The 13,353-nt window shown below is 47.0% G+C and overlaps 1 protein-coding gene across 3 annotated transcripts; it reads left to right on the forward strand.

Moving 5' to 3' along the window:
• Positions 1–7: 7 nt before the first annotated feature.
• Positions 8–11,771, forward strand: LOC120039992 (NIPA-like protein 2). Of its 3 annotated transcripts, none has more exons than XM_038985314.1 (6): positions 8–926; positions 1,109–1,244; positions 2,376–2,464; positions 6,671–6,734; positions 9,161–9,258; positions 11,178–11,771. In XM_038985314.1, the coding sequence occupies exons 1-6, from the start codon at positions 737–739 to the stop codon at positions 11,282–11,284; spliced, it is 684 nt and encodes a 227-aa protein (XP_038841242.1). In that variant the 5' UTR covers positions 8–736; the 3' UTR covers positions 11,285–11,771. The 3 variants fall into 3 exon arrangements, with proteins under 3 accessions (XP_038841242.1, XP_038841244.1, XP_038841243.1); XM_038985316.1 differs by lacking the exon at positions 8–926 and adding an exon at positions 984–1,010; XM_038985315.1 differs by lacking the exon at positions 8–926 and having other exon boundaries at positions 1,017–1,244.
• The last annotated feature ends 1,582 nt before the right edge of the window (positions 11,772–13,353 follow it).

The raw sequence follows: 13,353 nt of genomic DNA on the forward strand, positions 1-13,353 counted from the left end.
GAGGACTCTGTTACTGTGATCAGATACCTGTGCTGCTGGCTGAGGACTCTGTTACTGTGATCAGATACCTGTGCTGCTGGCTGAGGACTCTGTTACTGTGATCAGATACCTGTGCTGCTGGCTGAGGACTCTGTTACTGTGATCAGATACCTGTGCTGCTGGCTGAGGACTCTGTTACTGGGATCAGATATCTGAGGACTCTGTTACTGTGATCAGATGGACTCTGTTACTGGGATCAGATATCTGAGGACTCTGTTACTGTGATCAGATACCCGAGGACTCTGTTACTGTGATCAGATACCCGAGGACTCTGTTACTGTGATCAGATACCCGAGGACTCTGTTACTGTGATCAGAGACCCGTGCTGCTGGCTGAGGACTCTGTTACTGTGATCAGATACCTGTGCTGCTGGCTGAGGACTCTGTTACTGTGATCAGATACCCGTGCTGCTGGCTGAGGACTCTGTTACTGTGATCAGATATCTGTGCTGCTGGTTGAGGACTCTGTTACTGTGATCAGATACCTGTGCTGCTGGCTGAGGACTCTGTTACTGTGATCAGATACGTACTGGGGTTAGGGTATACTGTACTGATATCTGTCCTAGAGAACATGTGTTTGGCTGAGCTCTACTGGAACAGAAGGAGGTCGACATCAGTGTTGTAAATGAATGGTTCAGGTCTAGATAGATGGAGAGAGAGAGAGAGAGAGAGATTATGACTGTGACTTAAGCTTTGAGATGGACACCCTTGATATTTTGTCGGTTTTTATCATCTCTCTCTCCCCCCCTCCCTACTCTCTCCCCCTCTCTCCTCTCTCTTTCTCTCTCCAGTTTCTAGAGGTCATACTGTTTTCTATCCTGCTCTATTTGTACAAGAGGAGGAATATCAAGCATATAACCATAGTGATGCTGCTGGTGGCTCTGCTGGGTAAGACCTCTGTCAGACTCTATGGGGGATCAGGGGTGGGTATCAAGCATGTAACCATAGTGATGCTGCTGGTGGCTCTGCTGGGTAAGACTCTATGGGGGATCAGGGGTGGGTTTGCTTATCCCTTTCCAGAATGGGATGCGTTACTCCGGGAAATAGTAAAGTTGTCCCTGTTGTTTTAGCCTCCCTGACAGTGATCTCGGTGAAAGCTGTGTCTGGGATGATCACGGAGTCTATAAAGGGAGAGGTCCAGCTCATCTACCCCATCTTCTACGTCATGCTGGTGGTCATGGTGGCCTCCTGTGCCTTCCAGATAAAGTGAGTCCAATGTTGCTCCACTTCCCCTGACAGCAGATTCTATTTGGATTTTCTCATTTCTACAGAGTATTGAAGAAAATGTGAAGCGTAAAAAATGTATTGGACATTGTGATCTTGTCACAGCAGAACTGTGATGGGATGAAGCTCTGGTATTATGATGGATGAGTCCACCGTGTGATGGATGAGTCCACCGTGTGATGGATGAGTCCACCGTGTGATGGATGAGTCCACCGTGTGATGGATGAGTCCACCGTGTGATGGATGAGTCCACCGTGTGATGGATGAGTCCACCGTGTGATGGGACGTAGCTCCGGTATTATGATGGATGAATCCACCGTGTGATGGATGAATCCACCGTGTGATGGGACGTAGCTCCGGTATTATGATGGATGAATCCACCGTGTGATGGATGAATCCACCGTGTGATGGGACATAGCTCCGGTATTATGATGGATGAATCCACTGTGTGATGGGACATAGCTCCGGTATTATGATGGATGAATCCACCGTGTGATGGATGAATCCACTGTGTGATGGATGAATCCACCGTGTGATGGGACGAAGCTCCAGTATTATGATGGATGAATCCACTGTGTGATGGGACATAGCTCCGGTATTATGATGGATGAATCCACCGTGTGATGGATGAATCCACTGTGTGATGGATGAATCCACCGTGTGATGGGACGAAGCTCCAGTATTATGATGGATGAATCCACTGTGTGATGGGACATAGCTCCGGTATTATGATGGATGAATCCACTGTGTGATGGATGAATCCACCGTGTGATGGATGAATCCACTGTGTGATGGGACATAGCTCCGGTATTATGATGGATGAATCCACCGTGTGATGGACGTAGCTTCGGTATTATGATGGATGAATCCACCGTGTGATGGGACGAAGCTCCGGTATTATGATGGATGAATCCACTGTGTGATGGATGAATCCACCGTGTGATGGACGTAGCTTCGGTATTATGATGGATGAATCCACTGTGTGATGGATGAATCCACCGTGTGATGGGACGAAGCTCTAGTATTATGATGGATGAATCCACTGTGTGGGTCATAATATCATTCACATGGCCCTCAGAGGCCTCTCTTTAATCTGTCCTTCGCTGTTCTCAGGTTCCTTAATCAAGCCATGAAGATGTTTGATGCCACGGAGGTCGTCCCCATTAACTTTGTGTTCTTCACTGCCAGTGCCATTACCGCAGGTACGTTAGTTAATTATTCACAGCTAATTGGCCAGTGTTACCTAGTGTTAATTATTCATAGCTAATTGGACAGTGTTAATTATTCACAGCTAATTGGCTAGTGTTAATTATTCACAGCTAATTGGCCAGTGTTACCTAGTGTTATATATTCACAGCTAATTGGCCAGTGTTACCTAGTGTTAATTATTCACAGCTAATTGGCCAGTGTTACCTAGTGTTAATTATTCACAGCTAATTGGCCAGTGTTACCTAGTGTTAATTATTCACAGCTAATTGGCCAGTGTTACCCAGTGTTAATCTATTATTCACAGCTAATTGGCCAGTGTTAATCTTCCATCTTTGCATAACACTAAAAGTGTTAATTCCCTAACACTGACCAAGTCTAACAGCGTCAGCACTAAGCACAGTCTTAATTTAACACTAAAAAGTGTGGACCTGTAGACACTGGCCCAATGGTAAATTTAACACTGTCAGTGTTGATGTAACACTGGAGAATTTGCTGTATTTGGTCTTTATAAAAACAGACACATTGTTTAAGTGTACCAAACCCTTCCAGCTATTTAACCTCAGCCACAATAGCAGGAGAGTGATTCACCCTCTAGCCACCTCTATGAACATGTAGACAGCATTATGAACCTGTAGACAGCATTATGTTCCTCTAGCCACCTCTATGAACCTGTAGACAGCATTATGTTCCTCTAGCCACCTCTATGAACCCGTAGACAGCATTATGTTCCTCTAGCCACCTCTATGAACCCGTAGACAGCATTATGTTCCTCTAGCCACCTCTATGAACCTGTAGACAGCATTATGTTCCTCTAGCCACCTCTATGAACCTGTAGACAGCATTATGTTCCTCTAGCCACCTCTATGAACCTGTAGACAGCATTCTGTACCTCTAGCCACCTCTATGAACCTGTAGACAGCATTATGTTCCTCTAGCCACCTCTATGAACCTGTAGACAGCATTATGTTCCTCTAGCCACCTCTATGAACATGTAGACAGCATTATGTTCCTCTAGCCACCTCTATGAACCTGTAGACAGCATTATGTTCCTCTAGCCACCTCTATGAACCTGTAGACAGCATTATGTTCCTCTAGCCACCTCTATGAACCTGTAGACAGCATTATGTTCCTCTAGCCACCTCTATGAACCTGTAGACAGCATTATGTTCCTCTAGCCACCTCTATGAACCTGTAGACAGCATTATGTTCCTCTAGCCACCTCTATGAACCTGTAGACAGCATTATGTTCCTCTAGCCACCTCTATGAACCTGTAGACAGCATTATGTTCCTCTAGCCACCTCTATGAACCTGTAGACAGTATTATGTTCCTCTAGCCACCTCTATGAACCTGTAGACAGCATTATGTACCTCTAGCCACCTCTATGAACCTGTAGACAGCATTATGTACCTCTAGCCACCTCTATGAACATGTAGACAGCATTCTGTTCCTCTAGCCACCTCTATGAACCCGTAGACAGCATTATGTTCCTCTAGCCACCTCTATGAACCTGTAGACAGCATTATGTTCCTCTAGCCACCTCTATGAACCTGTAGACAGCATTATGTTCCTCTAGCCACCTCTATGAACCTGTAGACAGCATTATGTTCCTCTAGCCACCTCTATGAACCTGTAGATAGCATTATGTTCCTCTAGCCACCTCTATGAACCTGTAGACAGCATTATGTTCCTCACATTTTTCTTTTCCACAAGGCAAGTCAGTTTAAGAACAAATTTGTATTTACAATGACGGCCTACCGGGGAACAGTGGGTTAACTGCCTTGTTCAGGGGAACGGTGGGTTAACTGCCTTGTTCAGGGGAACGGTGGGTTAACTGCCTTGTTCAGGGGAACGGTGGGTTAACTGCCTTGTTCAGGGGAACGGTGGGTTAACTGCCTTGTTCAGGGGAACGGTGGGTTAACTGCCTTGTTCAGGGGAACGGTGGGTTAACTGCCTTGTTCAGGGGAACGGTGGGTTAACTGCCTTGTTCAGGGGAACGGTGGGTTAACTGCCTTGTTCAGGGGAACGGTGGGTTAACTGCCTTGTTCAGGGGAACGGTGGGTTAACTGCCTTGTTCAGGGGAACGGTGGGTTAACTGCCTTGTTCAGGGGAACGGTGGGTTAACTGCCTTGTTCAGGGGAACGGTGGGTTAACTGCCTTGTTCAGGGGAACGGTGGGTTAACTGCCTTGTTCAGGGGAACGGTGGGTTAACTGCCTTGTTCAGGGGAACGGTGGGTTAACTGCCTTGTTCAGGGGAACGGTGGGTTAACTGCCTTGTTCAGGGGAACGGTAGGTTAACTGCCTTGTTCAGGGGCAGGACGACAGATTTATACCATGTCAGCTCGGGGATTCGATCCAGCAACCTTTCAGGTTACTGGCCCAATGCTCTAACCACTAGGTTACCTGCAGCCCCTACATCACCCGTCTATTTGTATCCCCTGAGCTCTCAGCCAGACCGTTGTGTTGTCAGCCTCATCAATAGCACTATGACTAGATCTGGTAAGACCTTGATAGGATAGATGGACTCTGTTTAGACTGCAATAGGGAGGGGATGAATCAACGGCCAATACAGTTATCAATAATGTGAGGGGGGGGCGTTGGATGGAAATGGCCAACTACTCCCTTTTAAGTGCACTACTTTCGACCAGAGCCACATGGGGCCCTTGTTAAGTAGTGCACTATATAGGGTCCCATTTGGGACACCCCATGACTTCGAGCTTGACATTATTCCATTGTTTTCATCTATCAACAGACATCAGCATTGACTGTTATCACCCAGCCGTCTCTCAGCAAGATGTATAATAATACCTATTAAAACAGGAGTGAAGTCCACAGAGTTCCCTCTGTTCCAGTTGAGATGAGCTCTGTTGGGAAAAAATGTTTTGGTTCCTATAGCTCTGTTGTGATAACGCCCTGTGATAACATCAACAGTCTATGGGTAACACCCTGAGTGATGGTGACTCACTGATGTGAACTAGGGAACCATTTCTTTGTCTGCTTTTTCCTTTCTCACTCTCCTCTCCCTATCTCCCTCTGTGTCTCCTTTCTGTTTCTCTCCATCCCTCTTTCTCTCCCTCCCCTCTCCCTCACGTGTCTCCTTTCTGTCTCTATCATCCCTCTGTCTCTGCCCCTCCTTTCTGTCTCTCTCCATCCCCCTTTCTCCCCCTGTGTCTCCTTTCTGTTTCTCTCCATCCCTCTTTCTCCCCCTCTCCTCTCCCTCCCGTGTCTCCTTTCTGTCTCTATCATCCCTCTTTCTCCCCCTCTAACTGTCTCTGCCCCTCCTTTCTGTCTCTCTCCATCCCCCTTTCTCCCCCTGTGTCTCCTTTCTGTTTCTCTCCATCCCTCTTTCTCCCCCTCTCCTCTCCCTCCCGTGTCTCCTTTCTGTCTCTCTCCATCCCTCTTTCTCCCCCTCTCCTCTATCTCCCTCTCACTGTCTCTGCCCCTCCTTTCTGTTTCTCTCCATCTCCCTGGGGACTCTAGAATCACTGCTGTCTCTTCAAAAAGGTCCAACAGAATCACTGTCTTGTGGCACAGCGTTACTACAGCCTGGGGTTCGATCCCAGGCTGTTTAACAACTGGCCGTGACACAATTGGCCCTGCGTCGTCCGGGTTAGGGGAGGGTTTGGCCGGGGGGGGGCTTTACTTGGCTTATCGCGCTCTAGTGACTCCTTGTGGCGGGCCGGGCGCCTGCAGGCTGACCTCGGTCGTCAGTTGAACAGTGTTTGGTGCGGCTGGCTTCCGGCTGTTAAGAAGTGTGGTTTGGCGGGTCATATTTCAGAGGACACATGACTCGAGTTTTGCCTCCCGAGGCCGTTGGGGAGTTGCAGCGATGAGACAAGATTGAAATCATGAAAAATTGGGGGTAAAATAATCACTCTGTTTTCCCATCTCCGGAGGACTTATTTTTGTTCTGTGACTCTGCCAGGCTAACTCTGTGCAACTCCATCCCAAATGGCACCCTATTCCCTAGATAGTGCACTACTTCCTATGGGCCCTGGTCAAAAGTAGTGCACTAAATAAAGACACGGATGGCATTTGGGGATGCAGACATAATGTTCCATGGTCTGGTGCTCCATACTAATTAGAGTTTATCCTCCAGATATGGACAGCTGTCTGCCCCTCTGCCTCTCTCAATGTCTGTCTGTCTGTGTCTCTGATGTTGTTTTGGCTTGGTGTTAAACTACGTCTTTTCTTTTGCAGGAATAGTATTCTACCAGGAATTCCAGGGGTTGGCTTTGCTCAATATATTAATGTTTCTCTTTGGGTAAGTAGTATGCAAGACCAACAGTACTGTCTTTTTCAGAATACAGGCCATGATTCAACCTGAATACAGGTCTTGACATTCCACCTGAATACAGGCCGTGACATTCCACCTGAATACAGGCCGTGACATTCCACCTAATTACAGGCCGTGACATTCCACCTGAATACAGGCCGTGACATTCCACCTGAATACAGGCCATGACATTCCACCTGAATACAGGCCATGACATTCCACCTGAATACAGGCCATGACATTCCACCTGAATACAGGCCGTGACATTCCACCTGAATACAGGCCATGACATTCCACCTGAATACAGGCCATGACATTCCACCTGAATACAGGCCATGACATTCCACCTGAATACAGGCCATGACATTCCACCTGAATACAGGCCATGACATTCCACCTGAATACAGGCCATGACATTCCACCTGAATACAGGCCATGACATTCCACCTGAATACAGGCCATGACATTCCACCTGAATACAGGCCATGACATTCCACCTGAATACAGGCCATGACATTCCACCTGAATACAGGTCTTGACATTCCACCTGAATACAGGTCTTGACATTCCACCTGAATACAGGCCATGACATTCCACCTGAATACAGGTCTTGACATTCCTCTGAATACAGGCCATGACATTCCACCTGAATACAGGTCTTGACATTCCACCTGAATACAGGTCTTGACATTCCACCTGAATACAGGTCTTGACATTCCACCTGAATACAGGCCATGACATTCCACCTGAATACAGGCCTTGACATTCCACCTGAATACAGGCCATGACATTCCACCTGAATACAGGCCATGACATTCCACCTGAATACAGGCCATGACATTCCACCTGAATACAGGCCATGACATTCCTCTGAATACAGGCCATGACATTCCTCTGAATACAGGCCTTGACATTCCTCTGAATACAGGCCATGACATTCCTCTGAATACAGGCCATGACATTCCACCTGAATACAGGCCATGACATTCCACCCGAATACAGGCCATGACATTCCACCCAAATACAGGCCATGACATTCCACCCAAATACAGGCCATGACATTCCACCCAAATACAGGCCATGACATTCCTCTGAATACAGGCCATGACATTCCACCTGAATACAGGCCATGACATTCCACCTGAATACAGGCCATGACATTCCACCTGAATACAGGCCTTGACATTCCACCTGAATACAGGCCATGACATTCCACCCGAATACAGGCCATGACATTCCACCCGAATACAGGCCATGACATTCCACCCGAATACAGGCCATGACATTCCACCCAAATACAGGCCATGACATTCCTCTGAATACAGGCCATGACATTCCACCTGAATACAGGCCATGACATTCCACCTGAATACAGGCCATGACATTCCACCTGAATACAGGCCTTGACATTCCACCTAAATACAGGCCATGACATTCCACCTAAATACAGGCCATGACATTCCACCTAAATACAGGCCGTGACATTCCACCTAAATACAGGCCATGACATTCCACCTGAATACAGGCCATGACATTCCAACTGAATACAGGCCATGACATTCCACCTGAATACAGGCCGTGACATTCCACCTGAATACAGGCCGTGACATTCCACCTGAATACAGGCCGTGACATTCCACCTAAATACAGGCCGTGACATTCCACCTAAATACAGGCCGTGACATTCCACCTAAATACAGGCCATGACATTCCACCTGAATACAGGCCATGACATTCCAACTGAATACAGGCCATGACATTCCACCTAAATACAGGCCGTGACATTCCACCTAAATACAGGCCGTGACATTCCACCTAAATACAGGCCGTGACATTCCACCTAAATACAGGCCGTGACATTCCACCTAAATACAGGCCATGACATTCCACCTAAATACAGGCCATGACATTCCACCTGAATACAGGCCATGACATTCCAACTGAATACAGGCCATGACATTCCACCTGAATACAGGCCGTGACATTCCACCTGAATACAGGCCATGACATTCCACCTGAATACAGGCCATGACATTCCACCTAAATACAGGCCATGACATTCCACCTGAATACAGGCCATGACATTCCAACTGAATACAGGCCATGACATTCCAACTGAATACAGGCCGTGACATTCCACCTGAATACAGGCCTTGACATTCCACCTAAATACAGGCCATGACATTCCACCTGAATACATTCCTCAATGTGACATCCAGAGTAGGGGCTGTGGATGCTCTTTTCAGTCCCTGTATCTGGTTACTCTTAATGGAGTTTAATACACCGTCTCAATGAACTCCAGAGACCGTATCACTCTGAGGGTTCAGATAACCCCAACATTGTAAACCCTGTGATTCCAAGTCCTTGATTTTAGAGTGATATCTGAACATAGCCCTCTCTCTGAACTCTTCCAGCTGTCTGCTCTCATTCATTGGAGTCTTCCTGATAGCCAGAGACAGACCCAAGATCAAGACTGAAAACGTAACCTTTATAGCCATGGGGAAAATACCAGGTAACTATATACGTCTCGTACAAACAAATAGAAATGGATGAGGGATATTAAATCAAGATGTTTCAAATGCTAAGACTAGATTTCTACAAGGAGAAACAAACCTTTTGTCTGAACAAGTTGCATTTGAAGCAGGTAACTGTGATATTTTAACATGGTATTACTGGTTTGGCCCCAGCCAACCACACGTAGCAGGTATACAAGAAACACCTGAAACTAAATCCCCTTGTCCTCCAGGACCCCCAACCCCGGTCCTCCAGTACCCCCCAACCCCGGTCCTCCAGTACCCCCCCAACCCCGGTCCTCCAGTACCCCCCCCCCAACCCCGGTCCTCCAGTACCCCCCAACCCCAGTCCTCCAGTACCCTCCAACCCCGGTCCTCCAGTACCCCCCCCCAACCCCGGTCCTCCAGTACCCCCCCCCAACCCCAGTCCTCCAGTACCCCCCCCCAACCCCAGTCCTCCAGTACCCCCCCAACCCCGGTCCTCCAGTACCCCCCCAACCCCGGTCCTCCAGTACCCCCCTCCAACCCCGGTCCTCCAGTACCCCCAACAGGGGTGCATTATCCCCAGCAGTAGAATAACATGGTGAATGTGCATTATCCCCAGCAGTAGAATACCATGGTGAATGTGCATTATCCCCAGCAGCAGAATAACATGGTGAATGTGCATTATCCCCAGCAGTAGAATGACATGGTGAATGTGCATTATCCCCCGCAGTAGAATAACATGGTGAATGTGCATTATCCCCAGCAGTAGAATAACATGGTGAATGTGCATTATCCCCCGCAGTAGAATAACATGGTGAATGTGCATTATCCCCAGCAGTAGAATAACATGGTGAATGTGCATTATCCCCAGCAGTAAATTAACATGGTGGATGTGCATTATCCCCCGCAATAGAATAACATGGTGGATGTGCATTATCCCCCGCAATAGAATAACATGGTGAATGTGCATTATCCCCAGCAGTAGAATAACATGGTGAATGTGCATTATCCCCAGCAATAGAATAACATGGTGAATGTGCATTATCCCCAGCAGTAGAATAACATGGTGAATGTGCATTATCCCCAGCAGTAGAATAACATGGTGGATGTGCATTATCCCCCGCAATAGAATAACATGGTGAATGTGCATTATCCCCAGCAGTAGAATGACATGGTGAATGTGCATTATCCCCAGCAGCAGAATAACATGGTGAATGTGCATTATCCCCAGCAGCAGAATAACACGGTGAATGTGCATTATCCCCAGCAGTAGAATAACACGGTGAATGTGCATTATCCCCAGCAGCAGAATACCATGGTGAATGTGCATTATCCCCAGCAGCAGAATAACATGGTGAATGTGCATTATCCCCAGTACTAGAATAACACGGTGAATGTGCATTATCCCCAGCAGTAGAATGACATGGTGAATGTGCATTATCCCCAGCAGCAGAATAACATGGTGAATGTGCATTATCCCCAGCAGCAGAATAACATGGTGAATGTGCATTATCCCCAGCGGTAGAATAACACGGTGAATGTGCATTATCCCCAGCAGCAGAATACCATGGTGAATGTGCATTATCCCCAGCAGCAGAATAACATGGTGAATGTGCATTATCCCCAGCAGTAGAATAACATGGTGAATGTGCATTATCCCCAGTACTAGAATAACACGGTGAATGTGCATTATCCCCAGCAGTAGAATAACACGGTGAATGTGCATTATCCCCAGCAGCAAAATAACGCGGTGAATGTGCATTATCCCCAGCAGCAGAATAACACGGTAAATGTGCATTATCCCCAGCAGCAGAATAACACGGTGAATGTGCATTATCCCCCGCAGCAGAATAACACGGTGAATGTGCATTATCCCCAGCAGCAGACCACCTCTCTAATGATCTATATGTGTTGTCTCTTGTCTCTGCTACAGGGAGAAAATGTAAAGACAAGGTCCAGCCGGAGGTGAAAAGCAACACATACGGCTCTCTGGCAGCTAAACTCATGTGTAACAAACCTGGTCCACAGGACGACTCCTAATATCAGCCACACCTGTCTGTCTGTGTACAGAGATTACCTGTGTCAACACTACACACACACCTGTCTCCTGGGTTGCCAGACTGAATGGCTGACTACAGGGACAAAGTGAGAGCACTGTCTCCATACTGTATTTCCAGCAGGATTATGGCTGCATTAGCAAAAAATTCCCCAGATTTTCGCAGGGATTCCTAGTATCTTCTATCTCGCTCCTGATTCCAGGAGTCTGGCCAGAAGCAGGATTTCTGGGGAAACTTGGACATCTTTGGGAAAGTTACAATTATCAGGGAATTGAACTCTGGTGCTACAGATACTGAAGAGACATTTCAGGATCCGACCCGAATGCACTACAGACACCAAATAAAACATTATTATTTAATTATCAAGGAGGAACCACCTGATTTATTCTCTGTTAATACGAAAGCAACTGTCGGATCCAATTTAATATGGTTTCAATCATTGATTTGTTAATAAACTGGAATGTGATGTTTAAAAAGTGTTTCTCGAGGTCCCTAGAAACTCCTGGCTGGTTAAGACGGTGCACCAGCGCACTCTACTGGTCGTAACAAGAATTACTATTTAACTACATGAGGGCATCTCAAGGCCCAGTAGACAACTTTTTTAATGTTAGGTGTTTTAAACGTCAGACAGAACAGAAGTTGTTTGTTTAAGCTAATAACCTTGGATGCCCAGGCTTCGCTCAACAAGATGAGATTTGGAAGAATGGCCTCAGGACCACGCAGACGTTTTAACATGACTACAGCTTCACCCTTTTTCAAATCAAAACGTCATTTTCTGAATCGCATTTCAAAGAGCAGCGGCGTCTAATACAGTTTAACTGCCATACTGAGAGGTATGGCTGAGCCTACGTCCTCAGGTAACCCACAGCCATACTGAGAGGTACGGCTGAGCCTACGTCCTCAGGTAACCCACAGCCATACTGAGAGGTACGGCTGAGCCTACGTCCTCAGGTAACCCACAGCCATACTGAGAGGTACGGCTGAGCCTACGTCCTCAGGTAACCCACAGCCATACTGAGAGGTACGGCTGAGCCTACGTCCTCAGGTAACCCACAGCCATACTGAGAGGTACGGCTGAGCCTACGTCCTCAGGTAACCCACAGCCATACTGAGAGGTATGGCTGAGCCTGCGTCCTCAGGTAACCCACAGCCATACTGAGAGGTATGGCTGAGCCTGCGTCCTCAGGTAACCCACAGCCATACTGAGAGGTATGGCTGAGCCTGCGTCCTCAGGTAACCCACAGCCATACTGAGAGGTATGGCTGAGCCTACGTCTTCAATTCACCTCAGGTAACCCACACAGACGGACGTCTCACCTCCATTTTGAATTGACAATGAACTTAAAAACGAGGGTTTTCTTACCAATATAAATTAGCAGATGCTTTTCCTTATTTTGACCCCCCAAAAATATAATGTGAATGTAGTTAAAAAATTAAACATTTTAAACTCATCACTCAATAAGAGAGTAAAAACCAGGTAAGTTTTATTAGTCTTATGTACGGGAAATGCATTGTGTACGTCGTCCAATGAAATGCAGCCTCCTACTTCACAGCACAACAACAACAACAGATAGGAAACATTTTAGCATCAGTATAATACAGGAAGGTTCAATATATAGTCTAGTAACAGCAGGTGTGCTGTTGACACGGAGTGCACAAAACATTAGGAACACCTTCCTAATATTGAGTTGCACCCCCTCTTGACGTCGGGGCATGGGCTCTAGGTATCGAAAGCGTTCCATGGGGATGCTGGCCCAAATGCTTCCCACAGTTGTCAAATTGGCCGGTTGACCATTGGGAAACTGTTGAGTGTGAAAATCCCAGCAGCGTTGCAGTTCTTGGCACCTACTACCATACCCCGATCAAAAGGCACACATCTTTAGTCTTGGCCATTCACCCATACACAATCCATGTCTTCAAGGCTTGAAAATCCTTCTTTAACCTGTCTCCTCCCTTTCATCTACACTGATTTGAAGTGGATTTAACAGGTGACATCAATAAGGGATCATAGCTTTCACCTGATCAGTCTACGTCATGGAAGGATCGGGTGTTC

The sequence above is a fragment of the Salvelinus namaycush genome, unplaced genomic scaffold (genome assembly GCF_016432855.1).
Source record: "Salvelinus namaycush isolate Seneca unplaced genomic scaffold, SaNama_1.0 Scaffold3172, whole genome shotgun sequence".
NCBI classification, from domain to species: Eukaryota; Metazoa; Chordata; class Actinopteri; order Salmoniformes; family Salmonidae; genus Salvelinus; species Salvelinus namaycush.

What these genes read in the sequence shown, in the direction of transcription:
- LOC120039992 (XM_038985314.1), top strand. Translation starts at nt 737, where the DNA reads ATGGACACCCTTGATATTTTGTCGGTTTTTATCATCTCTCTCTCCCCC. An exon ending in GCTGCTGGTGGCTCTGCTGG is followed by an intron (nt 927 to 1,108) that starts GTAAGACCTCTG and finishes CTGTTGTTTTAG; the next exon opens with CCTCCCTGACAGTGATCTCG. An exon ending in AGCCATGGGGAAAATACCAG is followed by an intron (nt 9,259 to 11,177) that starts GTAACTATATAC and finishes TCTCTGCTACAG; the next exon opens with GGAGAAAATGTAAAGACAAG.